Here is an 18,193-nt window from a genome sequence, read left to right on the forward strand (position 1 = left end):
TTACGAATGCTCACAATTACATACCAAATAAATTACACTTTTCCCTGAAATTTTGTATTACGAGGCGTAATTGCGAATTATGATGCGTAATTTATGCTCATCACAATCTGAAACCTCTGCCTCAGATTAACGATCCAGTTAAGGTGTCAGACTTGTACATACAAGTGATAGCTGATCTATTGCTGCCTTCTGTAGTCCTACACCCTTACATAGGCCCATATAATTCACCAATCAAGGATGCTCACCGGATTTGCTGCAATCTGACAGTTTGAACTTTTCCAGAGATGTTTTCTGCACACTGTCTGTTTCAGCAAAAGTTCCATATTAACAAACATCCCAGTCGTGGACTCCTGCAACACAAAGACACACAGGAAACAGGACAAACCATTAAAAGGGATTTATTACACTTAATCTAATGATGAATCTGTATGCTGGGACATAAACAGAGCTATGGACTACATTCTTCTGAAAATGCTGCTTTTCAGGCAAGACTGAAAATATGGGGACACTGGGAAGCTGGAGGATGCTATGGGGACACTGGAAGGCTGGAGGATGCTATGGGGACACTGGAAGGCTGGAAGATGCTATGGGGACACTGGAAGGCTGGAAGATGCTATGGGGACACTGGAAGGCTGGAAGATGCTATGGGGACACTGGAAGGCTGGAAGATGCTATGGGGACACTGGAAGGCTGGAGGATGCTATGGGGACACTGGAAGGCTGGAGGATGCTATGGGGACACTGGAAGGCTGGAAGATGCTATGGCGACACTGGAAGGCTGGAAGATGCTATGGGGGCACTGGAAGGCTGGAGGATGCTATGGGGACACTGGAAGGCTGGGGGATGCTATGGGGACACTGGAAGGCTGGAAGATGCTATGGGGTCACTGGAAGGCTGGAAGATTCTATGGGAACAATGGAAGACTGGAGGATGCTATGGGGACACTGGAAGGCTGGAGGATGCTATGGGGACACTGGAAGGCTGGAGGATGCTATGAGGACACTGGAAGGCTGGAAGATGCTATGGGGACACTGGGAGGCTGGAAGATGCTATGGGAACAATGAAAGGCTGGAGGATGCTATGGGGACACTGGAAGGCTGGAGGATGCTATGGGGACACTGGAAGGCTGGAAGATGCTATGGGGACACTGGAAGGCTGGAAGATGCTATGGGGACACTGGAAGGCTGGAAGATGCTATGGGGACACTGGAAGGCTGGAATATGCTATGGGGACACTGGAAGGCTGGAGGATGCTATGGAGACACTGGAAGGCTGGAAGATGCTATGGGGACACTGGAAGGCTGGAGGATGCTATGGGGACACTGGAAGGCTGGAGGATGCTATGGGGAAACTGGAAGGCTGGAAGATGCTATGGGGACACTGGAAGGCTGGAAGATGCTATGGGGACACTGGAAGGCTGGAGGATGCTATGGGGACACTGGAAGGCTGGAAGATGCTATGGGGACACTGGAAGGCTGGAGGATGCTATGGGAACACTGGAAGGCTGGAGGATGCTATGGGAACACTGTAAGCCTGGAAGATGCTATGGGGACACTGGAAGACTGGAAGATGCTATGAAGACACTGGAAGGCTGGAAGATGCTATGGGGACACTGGAAGGCTGGAGGATGCTATGGGGACACTGGAAGGCTGGAGGATGCTATGGGGACACTGGAAAGCTGGAGGATGCTATGGGGACACTGGAAGGCTGGAAGATGCTATGGGGACACTGGAAGGCTGGAAGATGCTATGGGGACACTGGAAGGCTGGAGGATGCTATGGAGACACTGGAAGGCTGGAAGATGCTATGGGGACACTGGAAGGCTGGAGGATGCTATGGGGACACTGGAAGGCTGGAGGATGCTATGGGGACACTGTAAGGCTGGAAGATGCTATGGGGACACTGGAAGGCTGGAAAATGCTATGAAGACACTGGAAGGCTGGAAGATTCTATGGGGACACTGGAAGGCTGGAGGATGCTATGGGGACAATGGAAGGCTGGAAGATGCTCTGGGGACACTGGAAGGCTGGAGGATGCTGTGGGGACACTGGAAGGCTAGAGGATGCTGTGGGGACACTGGAAGGCTGGAAGATGATGTGGGGACACTGGAAGACTGGAAGATTCTATGGGGACACTGGAAGGCTGGAGGATGCTATGGGGACACTGGAAAGCTGGAGGATGCTATGGGGACACTGGAAGGCTGGAAGATTCTGTGGGTACACTGGAAGACTGGAAGATGCTATGGGCACACTGGAAGGCTGGAGGATGCTATGGGCACACTGGAAGGCTGGAGGATGCTATGGGGACACTGGAAGGCTGGAGGATGCTATGGGCACACTGGAAGGCTGGCGGGTGCTATGGGGACACTGGAAGTCTGGAAGATTCTATGGGTACACTGGAAGACTGGAAGATGCTATAGGGCCACTGGAAGGCTGGAAGATGCTATGGGGACACTAGGAAGCTGGAAGATGCTATGGGGACACTGGAAGGCTGGAGGATGCTATGGGGACACTGGAAGGCTGGGGGATGCTATGGGGACACTAGAAGGCTGGAGGATGCTGTGGGGACACTGGAAGGCTGGAGGATGCTATGGGGACTCTAGTAGGCTGGAAGATGCTGTGGGGACACTGGAAGGCTGGAGGATGCTATGGAGATACTAGGAAGCTGGAGGATGCTATGGGGACACTGGAAGGCTGGAGGATGCTATGGGGACACTGGAAGGCTGGAGGATGCTATGGGGACACTGGAAGGCTGGAGGATATTATGGGGACACTGAAAGGCTGGAGGATGCTATGGGAACAATGGAAGGCTGGAGGATGCAATGGAGACACTGGAAGGCTGAAGGATGCTATGGGGACACTGGAAGGCTGGAAGATGCTATGGGGACACTGGAAGGCTGGAAGATGCTATGGCGACACTGGAAGGCTGGAAGATGCTATGGGGGCACTGGAAGGCTGGAGGATGCTATGGGGACACTGGAAGGCTGGGGGATGCTATGGGGACACTGGAAGGCTGGAAGATGCTATGGGGTCACTGGAAGGCTGGAAGATTCTATGGGAACAATGGAAGGCTGGAGGATGCTACGGGGACACTGGAAGGCTGGAGGATGCTATGGGGACACTGGAAGGCTGGAGGATGCTATGAGGACACTGGAAGGCTGGAAGATGCTATGGGGACACTGGGAGGCTGGAAGATGCTATGGGAACAATGAAAGGCTGGAGGATGCTATGGGGACACTGGAAGGCTGGAGGATGCTATGGGGACACTGGAAGGCTGGAAGATGCTATGGGGACACTGGAAGGCTGGAAGATGCTATGGGGACACTGGAAGGCTGGAAGATGCTATGGGGACACTGGAAGGCTGGAAGATGCTATGGGGACACTGGAAGGCTGGAATATGCTATGGGGACACTGGAAGGCTGGAATATGCTATGGAGACAATGGAAGGCTGGAGGATGCTATGGGGACACTGGAAGGCTGGAGGATGCTATGGGGACACTGGAAGGCTGGAGGATGCTATGGGGACACTGGAAGGCTGGAAGATGCTATGGGGAAACTGGAAGGCTGGAAGATGCTATGGGGACACTGGAAGGCTGGAAGATGCTATGGGGACACTGGAAGGCTGGAGGATGCTATGGAGACACTGGAAGGCTGGAAGATGCTATGGGGACACTGGAAGGCTGGAGGATGCTATGGGAACACTGGAAGGCTGGAGGATGCTATGGGGACACTGTAAGCCTGGAAGATGCTATGGGGACACTGGAAGACTGGAAGATGCTATGAAGACACTGGAAGGCTGGAGGATGCTATGGGGACACTGGAAGGCTGGAGGATGCTATGGGGACACTGGAAGGCTGGAGGATGCTATGGGGACACTGGAAGGCTGGAGGATGCTATGGGGACACTGGAAAGCTGGAGGATGCTATGGGGACACTTGAAGGCTGGAAGATGCTATGGGGACACTGGAAGGCTGGAAGATGCTATGGGGACACCGGAAGGCTGGAGGATGCTATGGAGACACTGGAAGGCTGGAAGATGCTATGGGGACACTGGAAGGCTGGAGGATGCCATGGGGACACTGGAAGGCTGGAGGATGCTATGGGGACACTGGAAGGCTGGAGGATGCTATGGGGACACTGTAAGGCTGGAAGATGATGTGGGGACACTGGAAGGCTGGAAGATTCTATGGGGACACTGGAAGGCTGGAAGATGCTATGGGGACACTGGAAGGCTGGAGGATGCTATGGGGACAATGGAAGGCTGGAAGATGCTATGGGGACACTGGAAGGCTGGAGGATGCTGTGGGGACACTGGAAGGCTGGAGGATGCTGTGGGGACACTGGAAGGCTGGAAGATGATGTGGGGACACTGGAAGGCTGGAAGATTCTATGGGGACACTGGAAGGCTGGAGGATGCTATGGGGACACTGGAAAGCTGGAGGATGCTATGGGGACACTGGAAGGCTGGAAGATTCTGTGGGTACACTGGAAGACTGGAAGATGCTATGGGCACACTGGAAGGCTGGAGGATGCTATAGGCACACTGGAAGGCTGGAGGATGCTATGGGGACACTGGAAGGCTGGAGGATGCTATGGGCACACTGGAAGGCTGGCGGGTGCTATGGGGACACTGGAAGGCTGGAAGATTCTATGGGTACACTGGAAGACTGGAAGATGCTATAGGGGCACTGGAAGGCTGGAAGATGCTATGGGGACACTAGGAAGCTGGAAGATGCTATGGGGACACTGGAAGGCTGGAGGATGCTATGGGGACACTGGAAGGCTGGAGGATGCTATGGGGACACTGGAAGGCTGGAGGATGCTGTGGGGACACTGGAAGGCTGGAGGATGCTATGGGGACTCTAGTAGGCTGGAAGATGCTGTGGGGACACTGGAAGGCTGGAGGATGCTATGGAGATACTAGGAAGCTGGAGGATGCTATGGGGACACTGGAAGGCTGGAGGATGCTATGGGGACACTGGAAGGCTGGAGGATGCTATGGGGACACTGGAAGGCTGGAGGATACTATGGGGACACTGGAAGGCTGGAGGATGCTATGGGAACAATGGAAGTCTGGAGGATGCAATGGAGACACTGGAAGGCTGGAGGATGCTATGGGGACACTGGAAGGCTGGAAGATGCTATGGGGACACTGGAAGGCTGGAGGATGCTATGGGGACACTGGAAGGTCGGCAGATGCTATGGGGACACTGGAGGGCAGGAAGATGCTATGGGGACACTGGAAGGCTGGAGGATGCTATGGGGACACTGGAAGGCTGGAAGATGCTATGGGGACACTGGAAGGTCGGCAGATGCTATGGGGACACTGGAAGGCTGGAAGAAGCTATGGTGACACTAGAAGGCTGGAAGAAGCTATGGTGACACTAGAAGGCTGGAAGAAGCTATGGGGACACTGGAAGGCTGGAAGATGCTATGGGGACACTGGAAAGCTGGAAGATGCTATGAGCCAGAATAATGCAGATCATGTGACTGAAGCCTCCAGCCTCATACACGTACAATGATTCTCATCAGAGGTGGCTGGCGGGGTTCCCCTTAGAATCTAGCGTGTGTACAGCAGCCTCCACCTCTCGATGTGTTGTGGCCAATCAGCTGAGCTGGGCTGAGCACTGACCAAGGGCATTGTTCTCTCTCTCTCATCCCTCAACCGTCTCTATAGCAAGAGAGTGCGTCGCTAGCCTGTAAGCTAATGACGTGTTTGTACAGAATTGGGCCTGAACTATCACTGAAGGGATTGTGTCTCGATCTCTGCCATACGGCATTCAACTTCCTTGTGGAGCCAGCTTAAAGAGACTCCGTAATGGAAAAAAGTTCCCCTGGGGGGTATCTCCTCGGTAGGGGGAAGCCTCTGGAACCTATCGCAGCTTCCCCCGTCCTCCTCCGTCACACGGCAGTCTTGCTACAGCCCCCGGAATGCATAGCAGACAATTTGTCAGGCTGCGCAATATTTACCTTTCCCTGTTCCAGTTGGGGGCGCTGTTGCAGCTCTCTACTTGGAAATACGCGGAAATAGCCAATCTCTGTTGGGTCCGCTCTACAGCGCAGGCGCAAGGTAGAGCGGACCCTACTGGGATTGTCTGTTTCCGCCTGTTTCTGAACCAAGAGCAGATACTGCCCCTGCGCTGGAGTCGGGAAAGTAAATATTTACATCATCTCTGTTCGGGGAGCTCTATCGCCACCACCGTGGGGCACAGGAGGACAGGGGAAGCCTCAATAGGGTCCAGAGACTTCCCTCTACCGAGGTGAGTACCCCCAGGGGCATTTTTTATCATTACAGATCCTCTTTAAAGGGAACCAGAGACGAAGCACCCTTGTGTATTTTACCATGTATATCAGTAAGAACATTAGAGAAAACACTTACCATGCTCTCTGTTTCACCCTCACTGCTAAAAGTGTCTGTTAGCAGCAGTCACAAGAATCCCAGACTGAGCAATTAAATCTGGCTTTGCTGGGAATGATTATTGCTGAGTCATTATAGCAAAGCCACAAGGGGGCAGGCTTGGGCTTGAAATAACACCACAGAAGACAGACTCAGCTATAATCTTTCTGTAGCAAAGCTAGACGGAGCAGCCTGACTGTTCAGTCGGGGATTCTTATCAGAGGTAATAACAGTCAGATTACACAGAGAACAATGAAACAAAGGGCAGATTAGGTGTTTACTGTCATGTTCCCACTGATTTATAAGGTAAAATACAAGAGGGTGCTTCATCTCTGGTTCTCTTTAAGTTATGTGACCTTCAGGTGGGCTTCACAACTGCAGCTCACAAATGAACTGGATGGAAACTATACGCAGAGCTGGATCGCCACCTACTGGCAACAGGAGGAAAATCTAAATACTTTACAGTCATATTTAGCACTTACTCAATTTATGGAAGTATAATTTAGCTCTAGACAGGAGAAGTGAATGAATATATGACATACACTGCATACACACTCCACCATTCACTGCTCACCTCCTCAGTTGCCTTGATCACTGATGTAAACCGGAAGCTGTTTTTTAGATCTTTTTTGTGGAAGTCTTCCATCATCAGTTTTGCGGCCTTTTGCTGGACCCCTGGCAGTTCTTGCAATGAAATGCTTCCCCAGACTCCCAGAACCAGCAGAGCTGAGACCAGGCCCCACATTCCGGCTGCTAGCCCCATGGCGATCCTTTCTAGACTGTGGCTTGCTGATCAGGAAGACCTCTGATAATGGAGGGTGAAGAGGTTACATAAGTCACACAGCTAGGACAAGAGTGACAAACACATGATCTGAGTGCCAGCCATTAGCAGCCCTACTATCAGAGGCTGTGGCTGGTATTACACTCAAATTTAAATACATCATAAAATGAACAGCTAAAAACATCTGACTGTTTTTCAAGGGTTGAAACTCAATATTTTCAGTTCATTAAAGGGAACCAGAGACGAAGCACCCTTGTGTATTTTACCATGTATATCAGTAAGAACATTAGAGAAAACACTTACCATGCTCTCTGTTTCACCCTCACTGCTAAAAGTGTCTGTTAGCAGCAGTCACAAGAATCCCAGACTGAGCAATTAAATCTGGCTTTGCTGGGAATGATTATTGCTGAGTCATTATAGCAAAGCCACAAGGGGGCAGGCTTGGGCTTGAAATAACACCACAGAAGACAGACTCAGCTATAATCTTTCTGTAGCAAAGCTAGACGGAGCAGCCTGACTGTTCAGTCGGGGATTCTTATCAGAGGTAATAACAGTCAGATTACACAGAGAACAATGAAACAAAGGGCAGATTAGGTGTTTACTGTCATGTTCCCACTGATTTATAAGGTAAAATACAAGAGGGTGCTTCATCTCTGGTTCTCTTTAAGGTACTAATTGATATGCTTGCCTTTGCCTGCCAGAATGATCAGATTGTGCTGGCTGTGTATACACGGTGTATACAAGGCACAAAAGTATTCTACTGTGTTCAAGGGAAGCGGAGAACTTTCTCTCCTTTATTTGCTCACTAATTACATCACTAGGAGTATATCTGGTGATTTGTCCTGTAGTCATGATATCAGATAGCTTTAGTGTGGTGCAAATATGCATTCAAAAAACATCAGAGGAGTCTCATAGTGTTTCATATTCACTTTTTACTGTGTTTAATGTCTTAGAGGAAAAAAAAAACATTTATTTATTATTTACATAGCGCCAACATCTTCTGCGGTGTATAGAGTATATTGTCTTGCCACGTAACTGTCCCTCGGAGGGGCTCGCAATCTAGACCCTGCCATTGTCATATGTCTATGTATGTATCGTGTACTGTATGTATCGTAGTCTCGGGTCTATTTAGGGGGAAGCCAATTAACTTATCTGTATGGTTTTGGGATGTGGGAGGAAACTGGAGTGCCTGGAGGAAACCCACTGTGCTGTCCTAGCCGCTTTAGCTCACATGCGTACATTGTTAGCTGCTGAAACCTTGTCTGACACAAAATGGCCACATCTATGTGCCCTGTTTCCTCAGTCTGGAGAGAGACTTTAATCTCGAAGCCCAACTAAACTCAAAACAGGGTGGTTTGAAGGCGAAATCGCTAAGGTGAATATTCTTGTTTCATGGGCAAGAATGATTGCCTGTCACTAATACAGCAACTTTCCTCTAGCCTCAGGAGAAGAACAATAGATGCTAGTGTAAGATAAGTCAAAAAAAGGCACCCCATAAAAATAAACTAATATCTATATCATTGCCAGCCTCAGCAATCCAAGATAATGCCAGCTATATCAGGAAACAATTCATGACCCTTTTAGTAAATCACCATTAGATGGCAGCAGAGTGTTAAAGAGACACTGAAGCGAGACTAAATCTCGCTTCAGGTCTTATATATAGCAGGGGCACGTGTGCCCCTGCTAAAACGCCGCTATCCCGCGGCTTAACGGGGGTCCCTTCACCCCCAACCCACCCCCCGCAAATGTTGGTCGGAAAATGGTCGCTGGAGATATCCTTCCTGGAGGCAGGGCTAACGGCTGCAGCCCTGCCTCCCAGCGCGTCTATCAGACGCGCATCGCTGCCTCTCCCCCGCCCCTCTCAGTGAAGGAAGACTGAGAGGGGCGGGGGAGAGGCGGAGATACGCGTCTGACAGACGCGCATGGGGCAGGGCTGCGGCGGTTAGCCCTGCCCCAACCAGGAAGCGCTCCCCCGCTGCACGGAGGGGGTTTGGGGGGACAGGGACCCCCGTTAAGCCGCGCTATAGCAGCGTTTTAGCAGGGGCACGCATGCCCCTGCTAGCTATGAGGTCTGAAGCGAGATCTATTCTCGCTTCAGACTCTCTTTAAGACCTTATGAGACAGCACTGCAAGGGAGGAACAGAACACACCAATCTTTAGTTCCTGGGAGGACAGGATATACTGTCACATTCCTGTATCTCCAGACTGATAAAGACATGTGCTTGTTCATTACAGGTAAGAAACACATATTTAGGGCTATAAACAGGGTAAAATGATTCAGATCCCATTCCTGTGATCAGCCAAGGCTGCTGGTGATGCAGTGGGTGTACATAGACCCCACACAATTGTGAGTGAAATATACTGATGGGTCACTTGGTGCTACTGTATAGTGGATGTGATTGCTATAGGGAGCTGATGTGTCTGTATGAGCTATAATGCACTGTTTGCTTACTGTGATGCCGATTAAGTAATCATAGAGCGGTTGCACAGGTTATATGGTCAATGTCTCTTATAGGAAAGTTATACTTGTTATGGAGAATGTATTGATGAATATAGATGTGTAATCATATGTAACAATAGGAAATACTGTCACATTCCTGTATCTCCAGACTGATAAAGACATGTGCTTGTTCATTACAGGAAATGTTCAATAAACGCACTTCTGATTTCCCCCAGCCCACTCCCTTCGCACATTGGAATTATTACCCATACTTTCAGCATATGTGCAATACTAGACTACATTTCACGGTAACAGTAAAAAAGGGCGCAGGAGGCTAGTGGACAAATCGGGCGCCGCCATTCACTCCCATAATAAATATCGTTTAATGGGCGCCGGAGAAAAATAACGTTTTAAAAGCGGCGCCCGGAGACTTAATGTTTTATTACTGCTTCTCATGATTACACATTGTTTAATGATTTATACATTTTTTAATATTTAATATTATTTTTAAACGAAAAACAGTACAATATTTTTTCAAACATTATTTTTAAACGAAAAACAGTACAATTTTTTTTACATTATTTTTAAACGAAAAAACCGCACAATATGTTTTTGAAACTTTATTAATGCTTATCACAGGGGGGTCTTAGGTTTAGGCACCAACAGGGGGGTCTTAGGTTTAGGCACCAACAGGGGGTCTTAGGTTTAGGCACCAACAGGGGGGTCTTAGGTTTAGGCACCAACAGGGGGTCTTAGGTTTAGGCACTAACAGGGGGGGTCTTAGGTTTAGGCACCAACAGGGGGGTCTTAGGTTTAGGCACTAAGAGGGGGGTCTAGGGGTTAGGGGTAGGTACAGGGAGGGTTACTTAGGCACCAACAGGGGGGGTCTTAGGTTTAGGCATCAACAGGGGGGTCTAGGGGTTAGGGATAGGTACAGGGAGGGTTACTTAGTAAAAATTTTTTAACGTTATTATACGTTTCACTATTTAAACCGAAGATTAACGTTTTTACAATTGCCGATTTAATGCACATTATTTAATGATTTATAACTTTATAAAACATTAATTTTAAACGAAATACAGTACAATACATTTTTAAACGTTATCCATGCTTATCGTTTAAAACCCCGCGCCCTTTTTTCCCAGCGCCCCTTTTTAACGTACACACATTTCACAGCATCTCTGCACCACAGTAGAAAACCTGTTCTCTGTGTGAAGATACAGGTTTGTCGTTCACAAAGAATAAGATGCGTGACCTCAATCCGCTCACAGGAAACTACCTAGGCACTAGTGGGCTTAAAGGACAACTGAAGTGAGAAGATATGGAGGCTGCCATATTAATTTCCTTGTAAACCATACCAGTTGCCTGGCAGCCCTGCTGGTCTATTTGGCTTATTTGCTGTATGCTTGTTCAGGGGCTAAGGTTAAAGTATTAGGAGCAAAGGGTCAGCAGGATAGCCAGGCAACTGGTTTTGCTTAAAAGGAAATAAATATGGCAGCCTCCATATCCCTCTCGTTACAGTTGTCCTTTAAGCCTGTATGGATAAGTACCCAGTTGCAGGCAAGAAACCTAAACCGCAGTCTAAGGGCAATTTAAGGGGAAGTCAATTGAGCGATCTGAATGTTTTTGGGATGTGGGAGGAAACCAGAAGCATGCGTCCAAATACGGCGCTGGGAAATTTGGGCGAAGGGTGAACCTAAAAAAACGCTCTCCCTGCTCCTACAAACGTCCCGGCGGTGTTAATTACTATTCCCCCTCCAGGCCGCCATGGGACTCAAGGGAAAGATGCAATTAACTTCCAGCTATTTTTTTTTCTTGTAATTTGGGCCCCGTCTTTTTCTGGTGCCCAAATTACCCCCTGGGTGCTGCTGTAGCCGAAATCCACATTACAGCCTATGGAGGCGCCCAAATATCCGGTGTCCTTTTTACCTGCCTCGAAACCTGAGTGCCCGGAGGAAACCCACACAGACATGAGGTGAACAGTGGGGTAACTAGAGGGGATCAGCAACTGCGATTGCAGGGGGGCCGAGAGCTGGGGGGGGGGGGCAAACTACTAACCTTCCCTTCCTCCCATACAGGGGACTATACTTCAGATCAGGTGTTTTGTGGCTACGCTAAGGTCATAAAACAAGTGATGGCCACACTTTTGTTTTATGACCTTAGTAAAATGGGCCAAGGAAAGGGGCATGAACATTGGAGGGGCCCCATCAAAATTTCACTGGGGGCCCTATAAATTGCAGTTACGCCACTGAGGGGGAACATACAAACTCCATGCAGATAGTGCTCTGGCTGGGATTCGAACTGGGGACCCAGCGCTGCAAGGCAAGAGAGCTATCCTCTATGCCACCACCACCTTGCTGCCCACTATGCCACTGCCACCTTGCTGCCCACTATGCCGCTGTGCTGCCTGATGCACAATCCAGTCTTGCTTGCTGGGGGTTTACCCTCCCTGGCGTTATGATTATTTCTGGATTTTAGTGTCTGAAAACAGTGCAATTTCTCACATTCTTTTAGGGCTCATTCACATTAGGGGCTTGATTCACTAAACTGTGATAACTCATAGCACTGCATTTTTGCGCGCGTTTTCAAGTTTTCGCTCACAATCATGAATTTTTACATGCAATTTGCGGTTTTTTTCAATTCAGGATTGCGCTCCAAAACGCGCACGGTCGTGCTATGAGTTATCACGGTTTAGTGAATCAAGCCCTATGAGCGTTTCCGTTTTTGTCTAAGCGCTGGCGATTTTTAGAAATCAGCCTAAAAGCACATGTGCAATGTTTTCCTATGACACATGTGAACATTTCGAGTTCTACCTGTACCAGTTTCTGAGCGCTTTGGCTCAATGGAAGGTAGAGGGAAATCGCTAAGCGCTTGAAAAAGTGCTTTGTATAGAGATTTCTTGAGCGCTTTTATGAATAAATACATTGGGCTTGATTCACAAAGCAGTGATAACTGTTATCACGGCTGTGAAAAAGTGCTTTGCGTGAAAAACGGTTATCGCGTGCAAAAATTCGCGTTCATGGGATAGCGCCAATTTTCACGCATTAACATTCACGTTAGCGCGTTAACGCAAATTTATCGCACAAACGCGGAACGTTAACGTGCGATTGTTATTGCGCGAATGCAAATTTTTGCACGCGATAATCATTTTCACGCAAAATTTCGTGCAAAGCACTTTTTAGAGCGTGGTAACAGTTATTACTGCTTTGTGAATCAAGCCCATTGTAGTTATTTTTTTCCAGGTCAAAGTGTTCACTTCCTGACTAGAGATGGCCAGCGAACTTCCGTGGTTCGCGTTCGCGGAGAACTGTGAACTTTTCTGGAAGTTCGATTCGCCCCCATAGTACATCATTAGGGTCAACTTTGAACCTCTACATCACAGTCAGCAGGCACATTGTAGCCAATCAGGCGACACTCCCTCCTGGAGCCCCTCCCCCTTATAAAAGGCAGGCAGTGTCAGGCATTGGACTCACTCGTGTGCCTGCAGTAATTAGAGAAGGGAGAGCTACTGCAGACTCTCATAGGGAAAGCTTAGTTAGGCTCTTGTAGGCTTGTTAGCTTGCTCCTGGCTGATTCTTATTGCTAAAAAAGCACCCCTCAACAGCTCTTTTGAGAGCTAATCTTGTTCTTGTGATCTATTTTTTTTTGTGTTTGTTGCCCACTTGCATAATATACAGCCCTGTCAGTCAGTCGCAGCTGGCCTTTGGCCCCTTGGTGGTAATTACTACTGTGCCAGGTGCAGATTTGTAATACCCATCACTGCATATACCTACCTGTTGTTCACAGTGCACCCACCTACCTACGTGAGCGCACGCATTGTCACTGTGCCTGTGCGGTACCTGTCTGTGTGTGACAGGTGCACATAGTAATACCCATCACTGCATATGCCTACCTGTTTTTCACTTCAGTGCACCCACCTACCTACGTGAGCGCACGCAGTGTCACTGTGCCTGTCCGATACCTGTCTGTGTGTGACAGGTGCAGTAATACCAGTCATTGCATAATTGTTCACAGTACATGTGTGACCGCACACTGTGTAATATACCACTCCGAGCATACCTGTTAAAGGTAACCTTAAGTGTGCCCAAAAAAAATGACATTTACTCACCTGGGGCTTCCCTCAGCCCCCTGCAGCCGATCGGTGCCCTCGCCGTGTCTCGGAGATCCTCCCGTCCTCACCGGCGACCACTTCTGGTTTCGCCGTCAGGACGCGACAGGCATAGGAACGCGAGTGATTCTTCGCGTTCCCAGCCACAATATTGCCCCCTATGCTGCTATTGTGGCCAGGAGGCCGCAATAGCAGCATAGGGGGCGATATTATGGCTGGGAACGCGAAGAATCACTCGCGTTCCCATGCCTGTCAACCGGAAGTGGTCGCCGGCGAGGACGGGAGGATCTCCGAGACACGGCGAGGGCACCGATCGGCTGCAGGGGGCTGAGGGAAGCCCCAGGTGAGTAAATGTCATTTTTTTTTTTTGGCACTGTTCACAGTACATGTGTGACCGCACACTGTGTAATATACCACTCCGAGCATACCTGTTAAAGGTAACCTTAAGTGTGCCAAAAAAAATGACATTTACTCACCTGGGGCTTCCCTCAGCCCCCTGCAGCAGATCGGTGCCCTCGCCGTGTCTCGGAGATCCTCCCGTCCTCGCCGGCGACCACTTCTGGTTTCGCCGTCAGGACCCGACAGGCATGGGAACGCGAGTGATTCTTCGCGTTCCCAGCCACAATATTGCCCCCTATGTTGCTATTGTGGCCAGGAGGCCGCAATAGCAGCATAGGGGGCGATATTATGGCTGGGAACGCGAAGAATCACTCGCGTTCCCATGCCTGTCAACCGAAAGTGGTCGCCAGCGAGGATGGGAGGATCTCCGAGACACGGCGAGGGCACCCATCGGCTGCAGGGGGCTGAGGGAAGCCCCAGGTGAGTAAATTTCATTTTTTTTTTTTGGCACTGTTCACAGTACATGTGTGACCGCACACTATGTAATATACCACTCCGAGCTTACCTGTTAAAGGTAACCTTAAGTGTGCCAAAAAAAAATGACATTTACTCACCTGGGGCTTCCCTCAGCCCCCTGCAGCCGATCGCTGCCCTCGCCGTGTCTCGGAGATCCTCCCGTCCTCGCCGGCGACCACTTCTGGTTTCGCCGTCAGGACCCGACAGGCATGGGAACGCGAGTGATTCTTCGCGTTCCCAGCCACAATATCGCCCCATATGCTGCTATTGTGGCCAGGAGGCCGCAATAGCAGCATAGGGGGCGATATTATGGCTGGGAACGCGAAGAATCACTCGCGTTCCCATGCCTGTCAACCGGAAGTGGTCGCCGGCGAGGACGGGAGGATCTCCGAGACACGGCGAGGGCACCGATCGGCTGCAGGGGGCTGAGGGAAGCCCCAGGTGAGTAAATGTCATTTTTTTTTTTTTGGCACACTTAATTAAGGTTACCTTTAACTGCACCTGTGTGACAGCTGCACATTGTATTGTAATACCAGTCACTGCATACCTTCCACTGCATCTGTGACTGCACATTGTATTATACCTGGCAGTCAGTGCATACCTTTCACTTGAATGGATGGCACACTTGATTCGTCTCATATACAGCAGGGCCTCGAAAGTCCTCCTGTATTGTTATTTTTTGTCGCTACCTCGGGACTTGCATGCCATGCCTGCTGCCTTTCTTGGATGTGTGGTGGTAGCCGTTTCTCAGGCTCCAACTCCGGATCGGAATCGAACCCTGACTCCCTGGCCGTACGCTTTCTTTAACAATGGTAGAGAAAGAACCATCGACAGTATGAGCAGCGATGGACTACTGGGTGTGCAGGTTTGACCTGTGGTCAGAGCTGTCACAATTTGCCTTCCAACTTCTGTCTTGCCCTGCTGCAAGCGTCCTGTCAGAAAGGAGCTTCAGCGCAGCTGGAGAGGCATTGTCACTGAGAAGAGAAGTCGCCTAAGTCACAATAGTGTACAGTACCTGACCTTTATCAAAATGAATGAGGCATGGATCCCGGAGGGCTACTGCCCGCCCCAAGACTAAGTCAGTCCCCGCACACAGCATCTCTGCCTGCATGCCGTGTGACTGCCCGCCCCAAGACTAAGTCAGTCCCCACACACAGCATCTCTGCCTGCATGCCGTGTGACTGCCTGCCCCAAGACTAAGTCACTCCCCACACAGCATCTCTGCCTGCAGGCCACTTGACTGCCTTCTCCGCCACCACCAACAGGGTCCAGGACTCCAGGCGGATTCCTGAATTTTTAAGGCCGCTGCTAGCAGCGGCCGCTATAATAATTTTTCTGTGGCGTGTCCATGCCTGCCTAATTTTTCTGGCTGCACTGCAGCTGCAACAACACCAAAGGCATGTACATGTGCCAATTCCCCTTCGTGATCGTTACCTTGCCACGGTGAAGGGGCTTGCATATCACAATGAAGCAAAGACTGCCGGCTATATGAGTGTCTCAAGTAGGGGGGGGGGGGGTCACATCCAAGATAATAAGGTCGTTGCTTCATTGTAGACAGATGAAATTTGATCAGCTGGACAGTCACTGTTGTTCTATCATTGAGCTACTACAGCCCGGCGACCATATGGGCTGGAAAGCCGCCATCACCTGCACTCTCGCCATGGTGCGCACCAGTCCAGCACGGCCATCACTACACAAACAGCTATTTGCGGTGCGTTACACAGTGAGTTTGGTCTGTCAGTGTGAAGCAGTACTCTAATTACACTCCCTGATCCATGTATACATATGCAAGATGTTTTAAAGCACTTTATGCCTCCAATTTAGCATGCAATCTGCCCTTAAAACGCTGCTGTGCATCAAATACAGATTTTTCCCCAGGACTTTTGGCGTGTATCCCACTACGCCAGGCCCCCCCCCCCCCCCCCTCCAGGTGTTAGACCCTTTGAAACCTCTTTTCCATCACTTTAGTGGCCAGCATAACTTTTTCTAGTTTTCAAAGTTCACCTCCCCATTGAAGTCTATTGCGGTTTGCGGACGTTCGCGCGAACCGAACTTTTGGCGAAGGTTCGCAGTCGAGGTTCGCGAACCGAAAATCGGAGGCTCGAGCCATCTCTACATACCACTAGATAGATCGGCGGCAGCCTTGCACATTATTCACCTCCCATCGATCCAGCTCGGGGCTACCGCTCTGTGCTGCAGATTTCCATCCCGAGCCTGACTCGGGGTTACCACTAAGGAGGTGAAAAGGTATTTTATTGTTAAGGTGTGAACATTTCACCTAATAGAAAACTCAGGAGAAAACATGAATTGCATATGAGCCCCTGAGAGAAGGAAGAATCCTGCACAGGAAGGGGAGTCCCTGGTAAGTGGTAAGCCATGGGCTTTGCTGGGAACTTGGAGAGCAGAGATTCCACCACCCCACCAGTGTTCCAGAGTTATTTATCTCTCCAGCATCCTCCGAATCCTGACAGAATATCGGTTCTGGGTGGAGTGAAACTTTAAGGGCCGTATGTATTATTGACAAAATCATGTTTTTTTACTCTGATTCTTGGCTCCTTGTTTGTGGTCTAAGGAACCAGTTGCAGATAATCCTCTCTGGTATTTCAGTCCCCTGTCCCGGGAATATAGCGCTACAGACTGTTATATAAGCCCAGCTTTCACTTTCACTTTACAAAACATCCTGAAAACACAACTACATTCTAAACAGACATATACAGTAATATACTCAACATACTGACACACATGACACACTGAATACACAAACATGTATGTAATATACACACCAACATACCTAAAACACTGTACTCATGGCATATATGACACACCAACATACATGACACACTATACTATACTACAGTGGCTTGCAAAAGTATTCGGCCCCCTTGAAGTTTTCCACATTTTGTCACATTACTGCCACAAACATGAATCCATCTTATTGGAATTCCACGTGAGAGACCAATACAAAGTGGTGTACACGTGAGAAGTGGAACGAAAATCATACGTGATTCCAAACATTTTTTACAAATAAATAACTGCAAAGTGGGGTGTGCGTAATTATTCAGACCCCTTTTGGCTGAGTGCAGTAAGTTGCCCATAGACATTGCATGATGAGCAGGGGCGTAGCAATAGGGGGTGCAGAGGTAGCGATCGCATCGGGGCCCTTGGGCTCGAGGGGCCCCGAGGAGCCCTCCCTCAGTTGCAGTTTTAGCTCTCTATTGGTCCTGTGCTCATAATAATCACTTGTATAGATACTTTGAATAGTGGTAATCACTAACAAACTGTTCCCCATTCCCTTCTTGCACCTCTAACACTGTGGTTGCCATTGGCAGGTTTTGTCCCGCCATATCAATTGTTACGTATAGAGTGCTTGGGGGGCCCCATTGCAAAACTTGCATCGGGGCCCGTAGCTCCTTAGCTACGCCACTGATGATGAGTGCTATTGACTAAATAGAGTGCACCTGTGTGTAATGTCAGTACAAATACTGCTGCTCTGTCAGGGCCTCAGAGGTTGTCTAAGAGAATATTGGGAGCAACAACACCATGAAGTCCAAAGAACACACCAGACAGGTCAGGGATCAAGTTATTGAGAAATTTAAAGCAGGCTTAGGTTACAAAA

The 18,193-nt window shown here is 49.4% G+C and overlaps 1 protein-coding gene across 1 annotated transcript in view; it reads right to left on the minus strand.

The window, feature by feature from the left end:
- RARRES2 (retinoic acid receptor responder 2) overlaps window positions 1–18,193 on the minus strand; it is a 60,171-nt gene that overhangs the window by 23,287 nt on the left and 18,691 nt on the right. The window contains exons 5-6 of the mRNA XM_068238245.1: window positions 6,968–7,183; window positions 246–350 (exon numbers count right to left, since the gene is read on the minus strand). Of these exons, the coding sequence (XP_068094346.1) occupies window positions 246–350; window positions 6,968–7,183 (321 nt within the window). The remainder of the gene's footprint in view (window positions 1–245; window positions 351–6,967; window positions 7,184–18,193) is intronic.

This window comes from Hyperolius riggenbachi, chromosome 5, assembly GCF_040937935.1.
Source record: "Hyperolius riggenbachi isolate aHypRig1 chromosome 5, aHypRig1.pri, whole genome shotgun sequence".
Lineage (NCBI taxonomy): Eukaryota > Metazoa > Chordata > Amphibia > Anura > Hyperoliidae > Hyperolius > Hyperolius riggenbachi.